Consider the following 15,353-nt stretch of genomic DNA (forward strand, 5'->3'; position numbering starts at 1 on the left):
AAATGGAACCCAAAACGAACAGAAATTAAATAAACAATCTTAGCAAAAAAAAACATACAACAGGTACTAAAATTAAAAAATCTCAAAACGAGTAAATCTTAAGTTGAATATACAAATCAAGCTTAAAAAGAACAAAATATTTTGCTATTGAGGCATAAATGAAACACAAAATAAACTGAAATTAAATAAACAATCATAGCAAACAAACAAACAGTAGTTAATAATATAAAAGAGTAAATCTTAAAAATTAAAACGAGTGAAACTTGAATCGAATATGATTATCCAGCTTGAAACGAAAAAATTTTTTTAACAAGAGGACTTTGGGTTTTCCCTCCTTCTTTCACTGTAAAAGTCTAAAATCTAATGCGTCACTGGCACTTTACTGAAAACGCAAATATTGCAAATGTTTTCTTTTGTTACTTATTACAACATTAAAAATAAACATAAAAATTACAGTAAAATTAAATTTTGAACTGATGAGCTTTCAGAAATTAATATCATTGTATATCAAGTATTTAATTTAATTTTATTAGTTCTTTCCAAGACTGTTCAAGACAAATAGAGCTTCACTACAAACAAGAGTTTAGATACTGCCCTCTTCCCTTACTGCAAAAGTCAAAATCCTACTACGTTATTGGTGCTTGACTGAAAACGATTTATATTACAATTTTTTTCTTTTCCAGTTATTGCAACAAACAAAATTACAGTGAAATAAAATCTTGAACTAATGATCTTTCAACAATTAATAGCATTATATATCAAACACTCCGTTCGATTTTATGCATAGTTTTCACGACAGTTCAAGACACGTATAGTTTTTAGTAAAGCGCCAATGACACAGCAGGTTTAGACTTTTACAGTGAAAGAAGGAGGCAAAACCCAAAATCGTCTTTGTACAAACTTTTGTTCGTTTCAAGCTGGATTTGCATATTCAATTTTAGTTTCACCCGCTTTAAGATTTATTTATTCATTTATATTAGTAACCATTGTTTGTTTGTTTGCTATGATTGTTTATTTATTTTCAGTTTATTTTGTGTTTCATTTATGCCTCAATAGCAAAATATTTTGTTCTTTTTATGCTTGATTTGCATATTCAATTTAAGCTTTACTCGTTTTCAGATTTATTTATTCATTTTTATTAGTACCTGTTGCATTTTTTGCTATGATTGTTTATTTGATTTCTGTTCCATTGGGTTTCTTTTATTCCTTACTAGTAATGGTTGTTTTGAGTTATTGTTGGTTTCTATTTCTTCTAATCTTAAGTTTAATATGACCTTTACTTTTCTTTAGAAAACTACTTTTTCGAATTTTTTTTTTTCAAATTAATTATAGATAGCGGTGACTTGCCGATGTAAATAATAATGATAGTGAGGAAAATGGGAACTAGCATGAATAAACATGGATGGCAGCACTGAATTAGAATATGGTCGATTATATTACCTCAGCTGTATCTGGAAGATGATCTCTTATACTCGATAGAAACTCTTCCATATGCTTCCACGATGGATAGTGCAGGACCCAATCACCGGCTAAGTCTTCCGCTTCTTGCCATTCAAAATCCTGAAAATAAAGCTTACATAAGAGCTGAATTAAGTCAGAAATGTAAGCAGAGGAGGGGGAGGGTTCTCGTGACCCTTATTATTATTCAATTTATCAGTTTTTTTTTATTATTGCCCTTTTTTCTCCTCTTAAAAAAGCTGTGAACGTACCTATCTTAATCATTTATTTTCTCTATAGCCACAGGCAACCCCTTCAGTATAACTGGTTTTAAAAATATCAACAGTTGTTTATTGGTTGCTAATCAAGGCTAAAAATAGTAAATAAGGTTATAAGGTAATCAAGGTTACAATAGGATACAAATCAAGACATTTCCTCCAAAAAGGGAAACTATTCAATAACGCTGGTTGATCATTTACACAATTATATATTATTTTTGTAGTGTTCTACTATTTATAGAATATTATTATAAAATGCTAACACATTCTTATTGAGTAAGTTTATTGGAATACTGATGTTTTTTTTTTTAATACCAAATTGGAAAAACAATCAGGATTTTCCCATATTCCATAGTTATTAGGCGATTATTTCGTAAAGAAGTCATTGTGTGATCAAACAAAAGTTTAAGCGTTTGCAAACTTTTCTCTATCAAAATTTAAGCGAGATTTAATTTGTTTTTGCAATTACTTAGTCATATTAAAAAAAGAATATAATAGCAAACTTTAAAAATAATGGCCTAACAAATCACCAGTTAAAAATTTCCAGCCACTTTCCAGTACAAGTGAAACTTTCTATTTGTATAATAAATTATTATTCTTAGCCCTGTCCCCCCCCCTGCCCAAAAAAGATGAAATTTTATTCCTGAGTATAATCCTACACAGCGCACCTAACTCAGAACCGTAAAATTCGCACCGAAAACCGTAAACTGTTCTTGATTTCTGACAGTTGATATTTTTATGTTTGGTGGCATTGAATGATATTGTCAAAATCGTTATAACACCAGAGACATAAAAATGAAAACAATTTTAGCCCCCAGAACCCTTTTTAGGCCTATTCACACCTGAAAACTTTGATTTTCTTTTAATTGTCTTCAATTATGAAATTTTTAGGGCAGTACCACATTTTCATCACTGCCACTACGTTAAACTAAATTTATTTACGTAATTTATTTAATTTATTTACGTGAAAATAAATGAACAGAACTAATTAGTTAAATTTGGCAACTCTTTTTGTCCTAAACAAATTTAGAAACATCAAACGTCTGTTCATTTACAAAGGAAAAAAACACCTTAAAAAGAAAGCTTTCTCAAGCTGTTTGTTACTGCATGCTTTTAGCGTATTTCTGTTGATTTTTTACCCACCCATCTTTTTTCTTTCTTTTTACTTTATTAATTTAATTTAGCACCGCTACTACAAAACACCCACATAAATCCATATGAAAGCTTTTCCTTTGAAAATTGAATTAATGGCCTTTTTTTCAAGATTTTTTCCGATTAAATAGCTGTCAATTCGTCAATCAAATATCTATTTCATGATCCTTAATACTTTAAGTGGAATCAAAAGATTTTTGGAAGGTAGATGAGGGTTAACAAAAACTAACGGTTAACAGTAATTAACAGGATTTTTTTTTACGTTTTCCCTCTCATTTTAAAATCTTCAGTAGTAATTGAAAAAAAAAAAAAAAAAAAAAAAAAAAAAAAAAAAAAAAAAAAAAAAAAGTTACATATACATATAATTGGACTTGCAGGCCCTTGTAGGCCTTGAATTGGACTCGTTATTTCCATTCATATTTATTTCTTTGGCGGGGTAATCAGTTGTAAATAGATTTCCCAAATTTGTCAATATGCTGCTTCCCCCGTGAATTAACCTGAGAGAGAACCTCCAACAGGTTGAACCCAACCCACCGTGAATTAGCATGAGAGGGTTGACTCTAGTTCAGCATTGTCGAGTGATAGCCATGAGAGGAAAATTTTCAAGTAAGTCAACCCGTAGTCAACCTGCCTGTGTTCCCCAGCGAGAACCTCCAACAGGTACGACTCTAGTTCGGCATTTGTGAAGGGACACACATGCACGGAAAGGTGTAGCATAAATGGCAGACAGTAACAACGGCAATCAAAGGGATAAAATTAACCCTTGACTGGACTTTTCCCACAACTATTCCCTCTTTTTTAAATTCAAAACCCTTGACTGGGCTTTTCCCACAACTATTCCCTCTTTTTTAAATTCAAAAATCAACGGATCTCGGTCGAAAAAAAAAAAAAACAAAAAAAAAACAACAAAAAACAAACGTTACATATACAGAGGAACGACCAAATTCGAATATTTAATATTATATGTTAGATATTAATAATAATAATAAAAACAGGTCATGGCAACAGACAAACATGTCATAAATGATAAACTATGGATATTTTATCCTGAACTGTCAAAAATAATAAACTATGGGTATTTTATCAACATAAAACATATTTACATAAACATGAACCAATAGTGCCTGGAATTTTTTCCGCACTCCATACTTACTCTGAATCGCCTCCCCAACCCATTGTATCAGAACGTTCTCTTCCAATCTCTTCCAATCATAACAAATTATTATTTATTATACACAGAGAAACACCCAGATTCGAAGAAAAGCCAGGAGGCATGCTAAGGAAGTGCCTTAGTCTACATTTGTGAAACGTTTAATACTATATGTGAGATATTTACAGAAAAAAAAAAACACCAGGTCATGGCAACAGACAAACATGTCATAAATAATAAACCATGGATATTTTATCCTGACCTATCATAAATAATAAACTATGGATATTTTATCAACATAAAACATATTTACATAAACATGAACCAATAATGCCAGCAATTTTCACCACACCCCATACTTACTCTGAATCGCCTCCCCAACCCCTAGTATCAGAACGTTCTCTTCCAATCACACTTATTTGCCACATTATTGTTGTTGTATATTGTTTATTGTAATATTATTGTATGTTTATTGTAATATTAAATATTGTTTATTACATCTTCCACACCCAAATACGTGACACATTTAATCTGTTGAAGCTTTATCAAATAATTTTCGAAGTGTTTCGTGTTTGCCGCAAGGAATATCTCCAGCCACTCAACAGTATAGAATTAACAATAGTATAAAATATAATATTACAATAGCAGTATTACAATTTAATTTCAATAATTTAAAAATAATTTATTCGAATAGTAATAAAATTAACAATAGTATAACAATACTAAAATTAACAGTATAAAATTAACAACAGTATAAATAACAGTATATGAACAATTTCCTCCCACCCACATTTACCAGTAATTCTTCATCATATTTTTATCTTCTTCATCTTCATCTTCTTCTTAATTCTTCATCATATTTTTCATGCCAAAACATTTTTATTTGAATAAGTTGAACACTGAGAGCCCCCTTTATTCATGCATTAATTCTAGTAACATTGAAGATCAGCTATTCGTTTAAATATACTTATAGCTTATCGCTGCAGCCTTAAGAAACAATTGCCTGTTTATGCCAATTCTAATTTTGTTTTATAAATTTCAATTTTGTTTATAGGTGTCATTTTTTTAACAAGTGTTTACAAGACAACCAATCACAGATCTTCAAAATAAATCTGACAAGAACAAAAATCCATAAAAGACTAAATATAGAAGTTAAAGAGTGAAGTCTTTAGACGCAAACCCTGAATTTTTACAGTCAAGGATAGACATTTTAGCAGTTAAAATTATTTACTGGCTTTTGTTTCTTAAATTTGCTATTAGCTATTACATTTCTATTAATGTAGTAAAGTTCATTTCAGTTATTAAAGTTCCATTACGGTCTAATAGGGTAAGTCTAGTAATAGCGTCAGAAGTTTTTTCTCATAGAGCTACAAAATCAGTTATGTAAAATAAAACAACTAAAAACGACTGTTCAATAAAAATGCGCTTTATATTAAAATTATTAATGATTTTTCAAAGCTTAAATTTTTTGAATTGAGCTGGTTTATTGCCTTTTGTTTTTAACCACATGTTTTTTCATATATTTCTCGGATGGAGTTAACCTTTTCACACGTTATGCAAAACTGACAAACTGACTTACGCAAAACTGACTCACAAAAATTAGCTTATTCTAAATTCCTTTCTAAAAGTAAGTTAGCCTAAGTCTTCAAAAAACTTAAATTAAAATTAAGTAAAGAAGAAGAGGACCAGCTTTGACTTAAAAAGAAGAAGAAGAAGAAGAAGAAAATAATCACTTTGTGTGTAGGCCATTTATTGGCCATAAGTTCTAATTTTCCCTAATACCTTTCTAAAAGTTAGTTAGCCTAAGTCTTTAAAAAACTTAAAGTAACATTAAGTAAAGGAGAAGTTGACCAGCTTTGACTTAAAGAAGAAGAAAAAGAAGAAGAAAATAATCGCTTTGTGTGTAGGCCGCTTATTGGTAATAAGTACTAATTACTAGCTAGCCTAAGTCAAACAGTTCGTGGAAGCGACCGGGTTCAATAGTAAATGAAACTATAAACAAGAGCTAAGAGCTCATATGGCACTTGTGACGAGGCGAGAAGAGCTAAGAGCCAAGAGATCATATGGTATGAGCTCTAACAAAATTCTATGAATCAATAGATTGATTTAAAAAGGAAAATAAGAGGCTTAATGCCGGTCAGGATTTAAAATAAGAGCTCTGAGTCACGATGTCCTTCTAAATATCAAAATTCATTAAGATCCGATCACCCACTCGTAAGTTACAAATACCTAACTTTTTCTAATTTTTCCTCTCCCTTTAGCCCCCCAGATAGTCGAATCTGGGAAAACGACTTTATCAAGTCAAATTTTGCAGCTCCCTGACACGCCTACCAATTTTCATCGTCCTAGGACGTCCAGAAGCACCAAACTCGCCAAATCACTGTACCCCTCCCCCCAACTCCTCCAAAGAGAGCGAATCCAGTACGATTCTATCAATCACGTGTCAAGGACATTTGTTTATTCTATCCACCAGGCTTCATCCCGATTCCTCCACTCCAAGTGTTTTTACAAGATTTCCCCCTCCAACTCCCCCCAATGTTAAAAGATCTGGTCGGGATTTGAAATAAGAGCTCTGAGACATTAATTCGTTCTAAAAATCAAATTTCATTAAGATCCGATCATCTATTCGTAAGATAAAAATACCCCAATTTTCATGTTTCCAAGAATTCCGGTTTCCCCCTCCAACCCCCCCCCCCCAATGTCACAAGATCTGGTCGGATTTTTAAAATTAGAACTTTAAAGCACAAGATCCTTCTAAATATCAAGTTTCATTAAGATCTGGTCACCCTTTCGTAAGTTACAAATACCTCAATTTTCAAAATTACCCCCCCCCCAATTCCACCAAAGAGAGCAGATCCGGTCCGGTTATGTCAGTCACGTATCTTAGACAGGTTTCTATTCTTACCATCCAGTTTCATCCTGATCTCACCGCTTTAAGTATTTTCTAAGATTTCCGGTCCTCCCAACTTCCCCCCCCCCCCCCAATTACGCTTGATCCGGTTGAGATTTAAAATAAGAGATCTGAGTTACGAGGTCCTTCTAAATATGAAGTTTCATGGAGATCCGATCACTCCTGAAAGCGGATCCGTTCCGGTTATGTCAATCATGTATCTAGGACTTGTACTTATTTTTCCCACCAAGTTTCATCCCGATCCCTCCACTCTAAGTGTTTTCCAAGTTTTAGGTTTCCCCCTCCCAACTCCCCCCAATGTTACCAGATCCGGTCGGGATTTAAAATAAGAGCTCTGAGACACGATATCCTTCTAAATATCAAATTTCATTGAGATCCGATCACCCGTTCGTAAGTTAAAAATACCTCATTTTTCTAATTTTTCAGAAATAACCCCCCCCCCAACTACCCCAAAGAGAGCAGATCCGTTCCGTTTATGTCAATCATGTATCTAGGACTTGTGTTTATTTTTCCCACCAAGTTTCATCCCGATCCCTCCACTCTAAGTGTTTTCCAAGATTTTAGGTTTCCCCCCTCCAATTTCCCCCAATGTCATCAGATCCGGACGGGATTTAAAATAAAAGCTCTGAGACGCAATATCATACCAAACATCAAGTTTCATTAAGATCCCATCACCCGCTCATAAGTTAAAAATACTTCATTTTTTCCGAATTAACATCAAAAGATAAGGATTTTCATACTGATTTTAAATATATAAGTTTCATCAAATTTAGTCTTTGTCACCAAAAGTTACGAACCTGAGAAAATTTGCCTTATTTTGGAAAATAGGGGCAAACAACCCCTAAAAATCATAGAATCTTAACGATCACACCATAGAATTAAGCGTATCAGAGAACCCCCCAGCAAAAATTTCAAGCTCCTATCTACAAAAATGTGGAATTTCACATTTTTTGCCAGAAGACAGATCATGGGTGCGTGTTTTTTTTTTTTTTTCTTTTCCCCAGGGGTCATCGTATCGACCAAGTGATCCTAGAATGTCGCAAGAGGTCTCATATGTGGGAGGATCTTTCCTTGGAGGGACATGTCATGGGGGAAGAAAAATCAAACAGTTCGTGGTAACGAACTGTAGTAAGGAGCGACCCGGCTCAATAGTAACCGAAACTCTAAAAATGGAATTTTGATACCAATAGTTACATCAAAAGAATCGCATTTTAATGCTGATTTTAAATATATAAGTTTCATCAAGATTAGTCTTACCCATCAAAAGTTACGAGCCTAAGAAAATTTGCCTTATTTTAGAAAATAGGGGGAAACACCCCCTAAAAGTCATACAATCTGAACGAAAATCACACCATCAGATTCAGCGTATCAGAGAACCCCATTGTAAAAGTTTCAAGCTCCTATATACAAAAATGAGGAATTTTGTATTTTTTTGCCAGAAGGCAGATCACGGATGCTCGTTTGTTTGTTTATTTTTTTGTTTTTTTTTCCCAGGGGTGATCATATCGACTCAGTGGTCCTAGAATCTTGCGAGAGGGCTCATTCTAACGAAAATGAGAAGTTCTAGTGCCCTTTTTAAGTGACCAAAAATTGGAGGGCACCTAGACCCCCTCCCACGCTAATTATTTTCCCAAAGTCACCGGATCAAAATTCTGAGATAGCCATTTTATTCAGCGTAGTCGAATAACCTTTTAACTATGTCTTCAGATTCAGCGTATCAGAGAACCTTATTGTAGAAGTTTCAAGCTCCTATTTACAAAAATGTGGAATTTCGCATTTTTTGCCAGAAGACAGATCACGAATGCGTGTTTATTTGTTTTTTTCCCCAGGGGTGATCGTATCGACTGAGCGTTCCTACAATGTCGCGAGAGGGCTCATTCTAGCGGAAATGAAAAGTTCTTGTGCCCTTTTTAAGTGACCAAAAAAATTGGAGGGCACCTAGGCCCTCTCCCACGCTCATTTTTCCCGAAAGTCACCGGATCCAAATTCTGAGATAGCCATTTTATTCACCATAGTCGAGAAACGTAATAAATATGTCTTTGGAGACTACTTACTCCCCCGCTGTTCCCGTGGGAGGGTCTGCAAGTTACAAACTTTGACCTGTGTTTACATATAGTAATGGTTACTGGGAAATGCACAGACGTTTTCAGGGGGATTTTTTGGATTAGGGGGGAGAGTTGAAGAGGGAGGGGTTACGTGGGAGGATATTTCCATGGAGGAACTTCTCATGGGGGAAGAGAATTTCAATGAAGGGGGCGAGGATTTTCTAGCATTATTTGAAAAAACAATGAAAAAATAAATATGAAGTTTTTTCTACTAAAAGTAAGGAGCAGCATTGAAACTTAAAACGAACAAAAATTATTACGCATATGAGGGATTTACCTCCTCGTTATACCTTACTCTTTACGCTAAATATTTTTAGTTATTTAAACTATTTATTCCACGGCCTTTGTGATTCAGAGGTCATTCTTAAGGAATTGGGACAAAATTTAAGCTTTAGTGTAAAGAGCGAGGTATCGACGAGGGTTGAACCCCCTTATATACGCAATAAAAACATACGAATATAGAAGTTCGTTACGTAGTTTAATTCGTAAGTTACGTATATTTTTTACCAATGAAAACGTTCGTAAAAAATTAAAAGTTCTAGTTGCCTTTTTAAGTAATCGAAAAATTGGAGAGCAACTAGACCTCCTCTTTCGCTCCTTTTTTCTCAAAATCTTCCGGTTAATTGCAATTAATTAGGCAAATTTCATTTTAATTATTTATGTGCGGAGAGCCAAGATAAAAACATGAATTAATTTAAAAACGTCTAGAAATTAAATTAAAAAACTAGTTTTTTTTAACTGAAAGTAAGGAGCGACATTAAAACCTAAAACGTACAGAAATTACTCCGTGTATGAAAGGGGCTGTTCCCTTCTCAACACCCCGCTCTTTACGCTAATGTTTTTTACTGTTTAATAAAGTAGGTTTAGGAGAAAGAGTCAAACTTTAGCGTAAACAGCGGGGTGTTGAGAATGGAACAGCCCCTTTCATACACGTAGTAATTTCTGTCCGTTTATTATTTAATGTCGCTCCTTACTTTCAGTTAAAAAAACTAGTTTTTTTTATTTAATCTTTAAAAGCTTAAAGTAACTTTAAGTAAAGAAGAAGATTATCTTTGGCTTAAAAAGGAAGAAGAAGAAGAAAATAACCACTTTATGTGTAGGCTCTTTATTGGTCATGGGTTCAAATTTTTTCTAATTGACTCAATACCTTTCTAAAAGTTAGCTAGCCTCTTTAAAAAACATAAAGTAACATTAAGTTAAGAAGAAGAAGACTAGCTTTGACTTAAAAAAGAAGAAGAAAGAAGAAAAAAATAATCACTTTTATTTCGTAAGAGTAATAAAAAGAAATACTTACAACTGAAAGAAAAGCTGAGTCTAATTCTGGATCAAGTTTTATCGTTCCGATTTGTTCAAGCTTAGCTGATATTTCTTGACGAAGATGTTTCTTGTCCCACTTTAATAGGAATATTCCCGAAGAATTTAACACTAAAATCCTGTGCTGAAGGGTTAGAGGACGGTGTATTTTCTAAAAGTAGAAACAAAATGTAAGGTTAGGAATGCAAAAAGGTAGAGTGGGGTTGAGATGCTTACCCGAAAATGTTTGTTCTGGGGGTAGTTTTTGCTTAGTTGTGTTTTGTTTACTAAAAAATTCGTCAAGCTGAACAAATCAACTCGAGAGTATAAAAAAAAGTAAAAAAAAAAAAAAAAATGTGGGCTAGGGATTATATATAAGTCTACAAATATACATTAAGAACGGGTTAATGTTTTGACACTGCAATAAACAAAGGTTTTACAAACCAAAGTTTTAACAAACTATTAAATAAATTGAAAAGACAGAATATTCTTTTTAATAGTTATACAGACAAAAAGAAGAAACCTAGAAAAGCATTAAAGTACAAATCCTTACTTTTTTGTTTCTCCGCGCTCGGACTTTCATCAGTTAGTTGTGTTAAGCGTCCTTCTCCTCAAAAAGACACTAAAAAATGACGGTGAGAATTATAGGCCCATAAACTTTACAAGTCACACACCCAAAATCATAGAGAAGATTCTTCTAGACCGAATCAATGCAAAAACAGATCGTATCCGTTTACGGATACAAAAAATTATATCCGTTCATCACAATAGAGAACTGGAACATTTCAAATAAAAGGATGTTTATGACGAGGGGGCGAACCCCCTCATATACGTAATAATTTCTGTTTGTTTTAAGTTTTAATGTTGCTCCCTACTTTCAGTTGAAAAAACTTGTTTTCTTATTTAATTTCTATTCGTTTTTTAAATAATGCTGGAAATTCCATCGCCCCCTTCATGGAAAATTCCCTTCCTCCATGGAGATCCTCCCACTTAGCCGTCACAAAAACAGATCGTCTGCAACTAAAAGGCAGGGTTTTGCATCGAACGGTCTATCATTGACCACATGCTTATGGTAAGACAACTAGCAGAAAAGTACCTTGAGTAGGATAAAGCAATCTCCCAGCTATTTTTTTTCAACCGGCCTTCAATCTATTGCAGCGAAACGGTTTGTGGCATATACTGGCCCACTACAGTGTGTTTGAAAATACAAACAACAATAAATATATGTATGCTGTAGCTCAGTTGAGACCCCAGAAAGCCAAACTTCGGCCTTACTACAAGACTGCATGCCCTCTTCAAGCTCTTTTTGCAGGCTAAACTATCCCTGCTTTTGAAAACGTAGATCTGATGTTTGACGGCGTTAACATCAACATACCAACTTATGCAAATGACCTCGACAAGTAAGCAAAATCCCAGCCTAGATTACAGGGCCAGACCCCAAACCTGAATCTGCAGCATATAGCTTTGTATATGTAAAACCTCAAAGAAGGCAAAAGCCATGCGTGCCACAAACGATCTGAAATCATCCTCTCTCCATGTTGGCGAAGAAGTCGAATCGGTAACAAAGTTCGTGTACCCAGGGAGGCCAGTATCATTAGACAAAAACTACTACGATGATATAAAACAAATACTTACCATAGAAATTGCGAGCTTCAAGAGATTGTTTTCTTTCTCTGAAAACAAACAACTATCAAAGCAACCGAAGTAACGACTTTTGAATTCGTTGATCTCTCCAATTGCCATTCACGCCTCCAAAACGTGGAAACTAAAGCTTGAAGATGATAACAGAATTTCAGCCTCTGACGCAAAATGCCTTCGTCAGATAGCAGGAAAAACATATCAGGACAGAGTCTCAAATGAAGATATTCAAAGTAACAGAAGGGGAAAAGAAACCCTCCAGAAAGTATAACAGGACTAAGACGACAAAGAGAACTGGGGCACACGCACCAAATAAAGAAGTGATAACTTTGAAAGTGACTTCTTATTTCCCCTAAACAAGGAGAAGGTCAAACAACAATTCAAAACTGACCAATGAGAGTACTAAGGAAGTGGGCCAAATGCAACCCATGAGGTTACGACTCTTGAATTTGTTTATTACTCCTGTTGCCATTGACGCCAGCAATGTTGACACTAAAGGCTGAAGATGAACACAAGAGTTTCAGCCTCTGAGGCAAAATACCTTCTTCAGATAGCAGGAAAACCGTGTCAGGACAGAGTCTCAAATGAAGGTTTTCGAAAGCAACAGTAGTAAGAAAATAAAATTCTTAAGAAAGTGCGACTGCGACTAAAAGAGCTGGGGCACATACACAAAAAAGAGAAGTGATGACTTAGGAAGTGATCTCCTATACCTTTTAAAACAAGCAGATAGCCAAAAAACACCTTTTAGGCTGATCAATGAGTGTGCTAAATCAAATAAGTCAAGTTTTTTTCTAGAATAGATATATTTGTTTATAGTCCACTTTCGAATAGTTCGTGGTAAAGAACTGTAAGTAAGGAGCGACCCGACTCGATAGTAACCAAAACTCTAAAAAACGAAATTTTTATACCAATAGATACATCAAAAGAATCAGATTTTTATGCCAATCTTAAATATATAAATTTCATCAAGTTTAATCCTAGCCATCAAAAGTTACAAGCCTAAGAAAATTTGCTTTATTTTCAAAAAAGGGGAAACACCCCCTAAAAGTCATAGAATCTTTATGGAAATCACACCATCAGATACAACGTATCAGAGAATCCTACTTTTGAGGTTTCAAGCTCCTATCTGCACAAATTTGGAGTTTTGTAATTTTTGCCAGAAGAAAGATCACGGATGCGTGTTTTTTGCTTTTTTTTTAACGTTTTTTTCCCCAGGGATGATCGTACCGAACCAGTTGTCCTAGAATTTTGCGTAAGGGCTAATTCGAACGAAAATTAAAAGTTCTAGTGCTCTTTTTGAGTGACTAAAATTGGAGGGCAACTAGGCCCCATCCCAAGATTTTTCCCCAAAGTCACCGGATCAAAATTTTGAGATAGCCATTTTGTTTAAAATTGTTGAAATATCTAATAACTATTTCTATGAGGATCAGTTAATCCTCTACAGTCCTCGGAGGAAGGGCGGGAACTTATGAACTTTGTCCATTGTTCTCATTTAGTATTTGTTATTAATAAGTATGCAGACATTTTCAGGGGGGATTTTTTCCGGTGGCAGGGGATTGGTTTTACGCAGGAGGATCTTTCCATGGAGAGATTTTTCATGGGGGAAGATAATTTTTATGAAGGGGACACTGGATATCCCAGTAATAATTAAAAACGATCAGAAATTAAATTAAAAAAAAACAAGTTTTTTCAACTGAAAGTAAGGAGTAACATTAAAACTTAAAAGGAACAGAAATTATTACGCATACGAGGAGGTGCATACCCTCGTCAATACCTAACTATTTACGTTAAAGTATTTTTAGTAATTTCATAAGAGCTATTTATTCTAATTAAATGGCCTTTGTGATTCAGGGGTCATTCTTAAAGAATTGGAACAAAATTCGAACTTTAGTGTAAAGAACGAGGTATTGACGACGGGGCAAACCCCCTCATATTACATATATGAGGAAGTTCGCCCCCTCGTAACTCACTCTTTACGCTAAAGCTCGAATTTTGTAAAATAATTGCCAATATAAGCAATAATTTGTTTATGTTATTTTCCAGCCAATCTTAGCATTTGATTTTACCTTAAGCAGCTTCACAAATATGATTTTTATGTGATAATAAACCGAAGATATTGTATATGTTCGGCTTGTGGTTGTTATTAAAAAAAAAAAGAAAAAAAAGGGCTGTACAAGTGTGTACAAGTGAGAGTGTACAACTGAAAGTAAGGAATAGATTTGCTCAACTTTTGACTCTCATTTTCATAAAATTAGTTTCGACATCTTTGGCCGTTTTGTTATTATGCCCTACAAAATTAGTTCCGCAAATATCGCTAATTTAAGTTACGTGGGAGAATCTTTCCATGGAGAAATATGTCAAGGGGGAAGGTAATTTTCCATGGAGAGGGAGCTGGATTTCCCGACATTATTTAAAAAACGATCAGCAATTAAATAAAAACAAGTTTTTTCAACGGAAAGTAAGAAGCAACATTAAAACTTAAAACGAACAGAAAATATTACGTATATGAGATGGGTTGCCTCTCCTCAATAGCTCGCTCTTACGCTAAAGTTTCTTTTTTAACCTTTAAAAGGGGTTATTATTCTAATTAAATAGCCTTGGTGATTCAGAAGTCATTCCTAAACAACTGAAACAAAAATCAAACTTAGGTTATTACAAGGTTATTATTAGTTTGAAAAAAGTAAAATTAATATACAAATTTCGTTTACATTAACCAAATAATAACCGAATTCAAAACCTGCATCAATTCAAAACCGCTCAGAAATTAAATTGAAAAAAATCTTTTTTTCAGCTGAGAGTAAGGAGCGACATTAAAACTTAAAACAAACAAAAAGGTTTTGTTGTTTTCAAAAGTAGAGCAGTGACAAAGAGTCAAACTTAAGCGTAAAGAGCGAGGCGTCGATGAGGGGACAGCCCCTTTCACATACGAATAATTTCCGTTCGTTTTAAGTTTTAATGTCGCTCCATACTTTCAGTCTAAAAAAAAACTTGTTTTTTTAAAACATAATCAAAATTAAAGAGTTGTGGAGAAAATAAGACAAAAGAAAAGAGCAATTTGTTACAAATAAACCAATAAATGACTTAAACAAAATTAAAACAAAATTAACAACAATATAAACAAAGCAACCTAATGCGGTGGTAACGGTGGTCCAACCGAAGGCGAGCACCAGAAAAAACTTCAAATTAATGATGGCATAAAAGAGGCACAGTATTAGTAGTACCTCAGTCAGAGAAGTAATAACTTTGAAAGTGACCTCCTTGATTTACTAATATTAGTAGTAAACCAAATAGTAATTTTTCTATTCCGATAAAAGCTTTTGAAATGAAACATAGAAGAAACTTACAATAGGAGAAATAGCCAACACAAATCAGATTAGGATAACTTTCTC

The 15,353-nt window shown here is 34.0% G+C and overlaps 1 protein-coding gene across 2 annotated transcripts in view; it reads right to left on the minus strand.

Annotated features, from left to right (window-relative positions):
- The window catches only part of LOC136027451 (uncharacterized), an 81,198-nt gene that overhangs the window by 14,570 nt on the left and 51,275 nt on the right, over positions 1 to 15,353 (minus strand). For both annotated transcript variants that reach the window (XM_065704731.1, XM_065704732.1), the window contains exons 8-9: positions 10,328 to 10,498; positions 1,441 to 1,560 (exon numbers count right to left, since the gene is read on the minus strand). In XM_065704731.1, the coding sequence (XP_065560803.1) occupies positions 1,441 to 1,560; positions 10,328 to 10,498 (291 nt within the window). The remainder of the gene's footprint in view (positions 1 to 1,440; positions 1,561 to 10,327; positions 10,499 to 15,353) is intronic.

This window comes from Artemia franciscana, chromosome 5 (genome assembly GCF_032884065.1).
Source record: "Artemia franciscana chromosome 5, ASM3288406v1, whole genome shotgun sequence".
NCBI lineage: Eukaryota > Metazoa > Arthropoda > Branchiopoda > Anostraca > Artemiidae > Artemia > Artemia franciscana.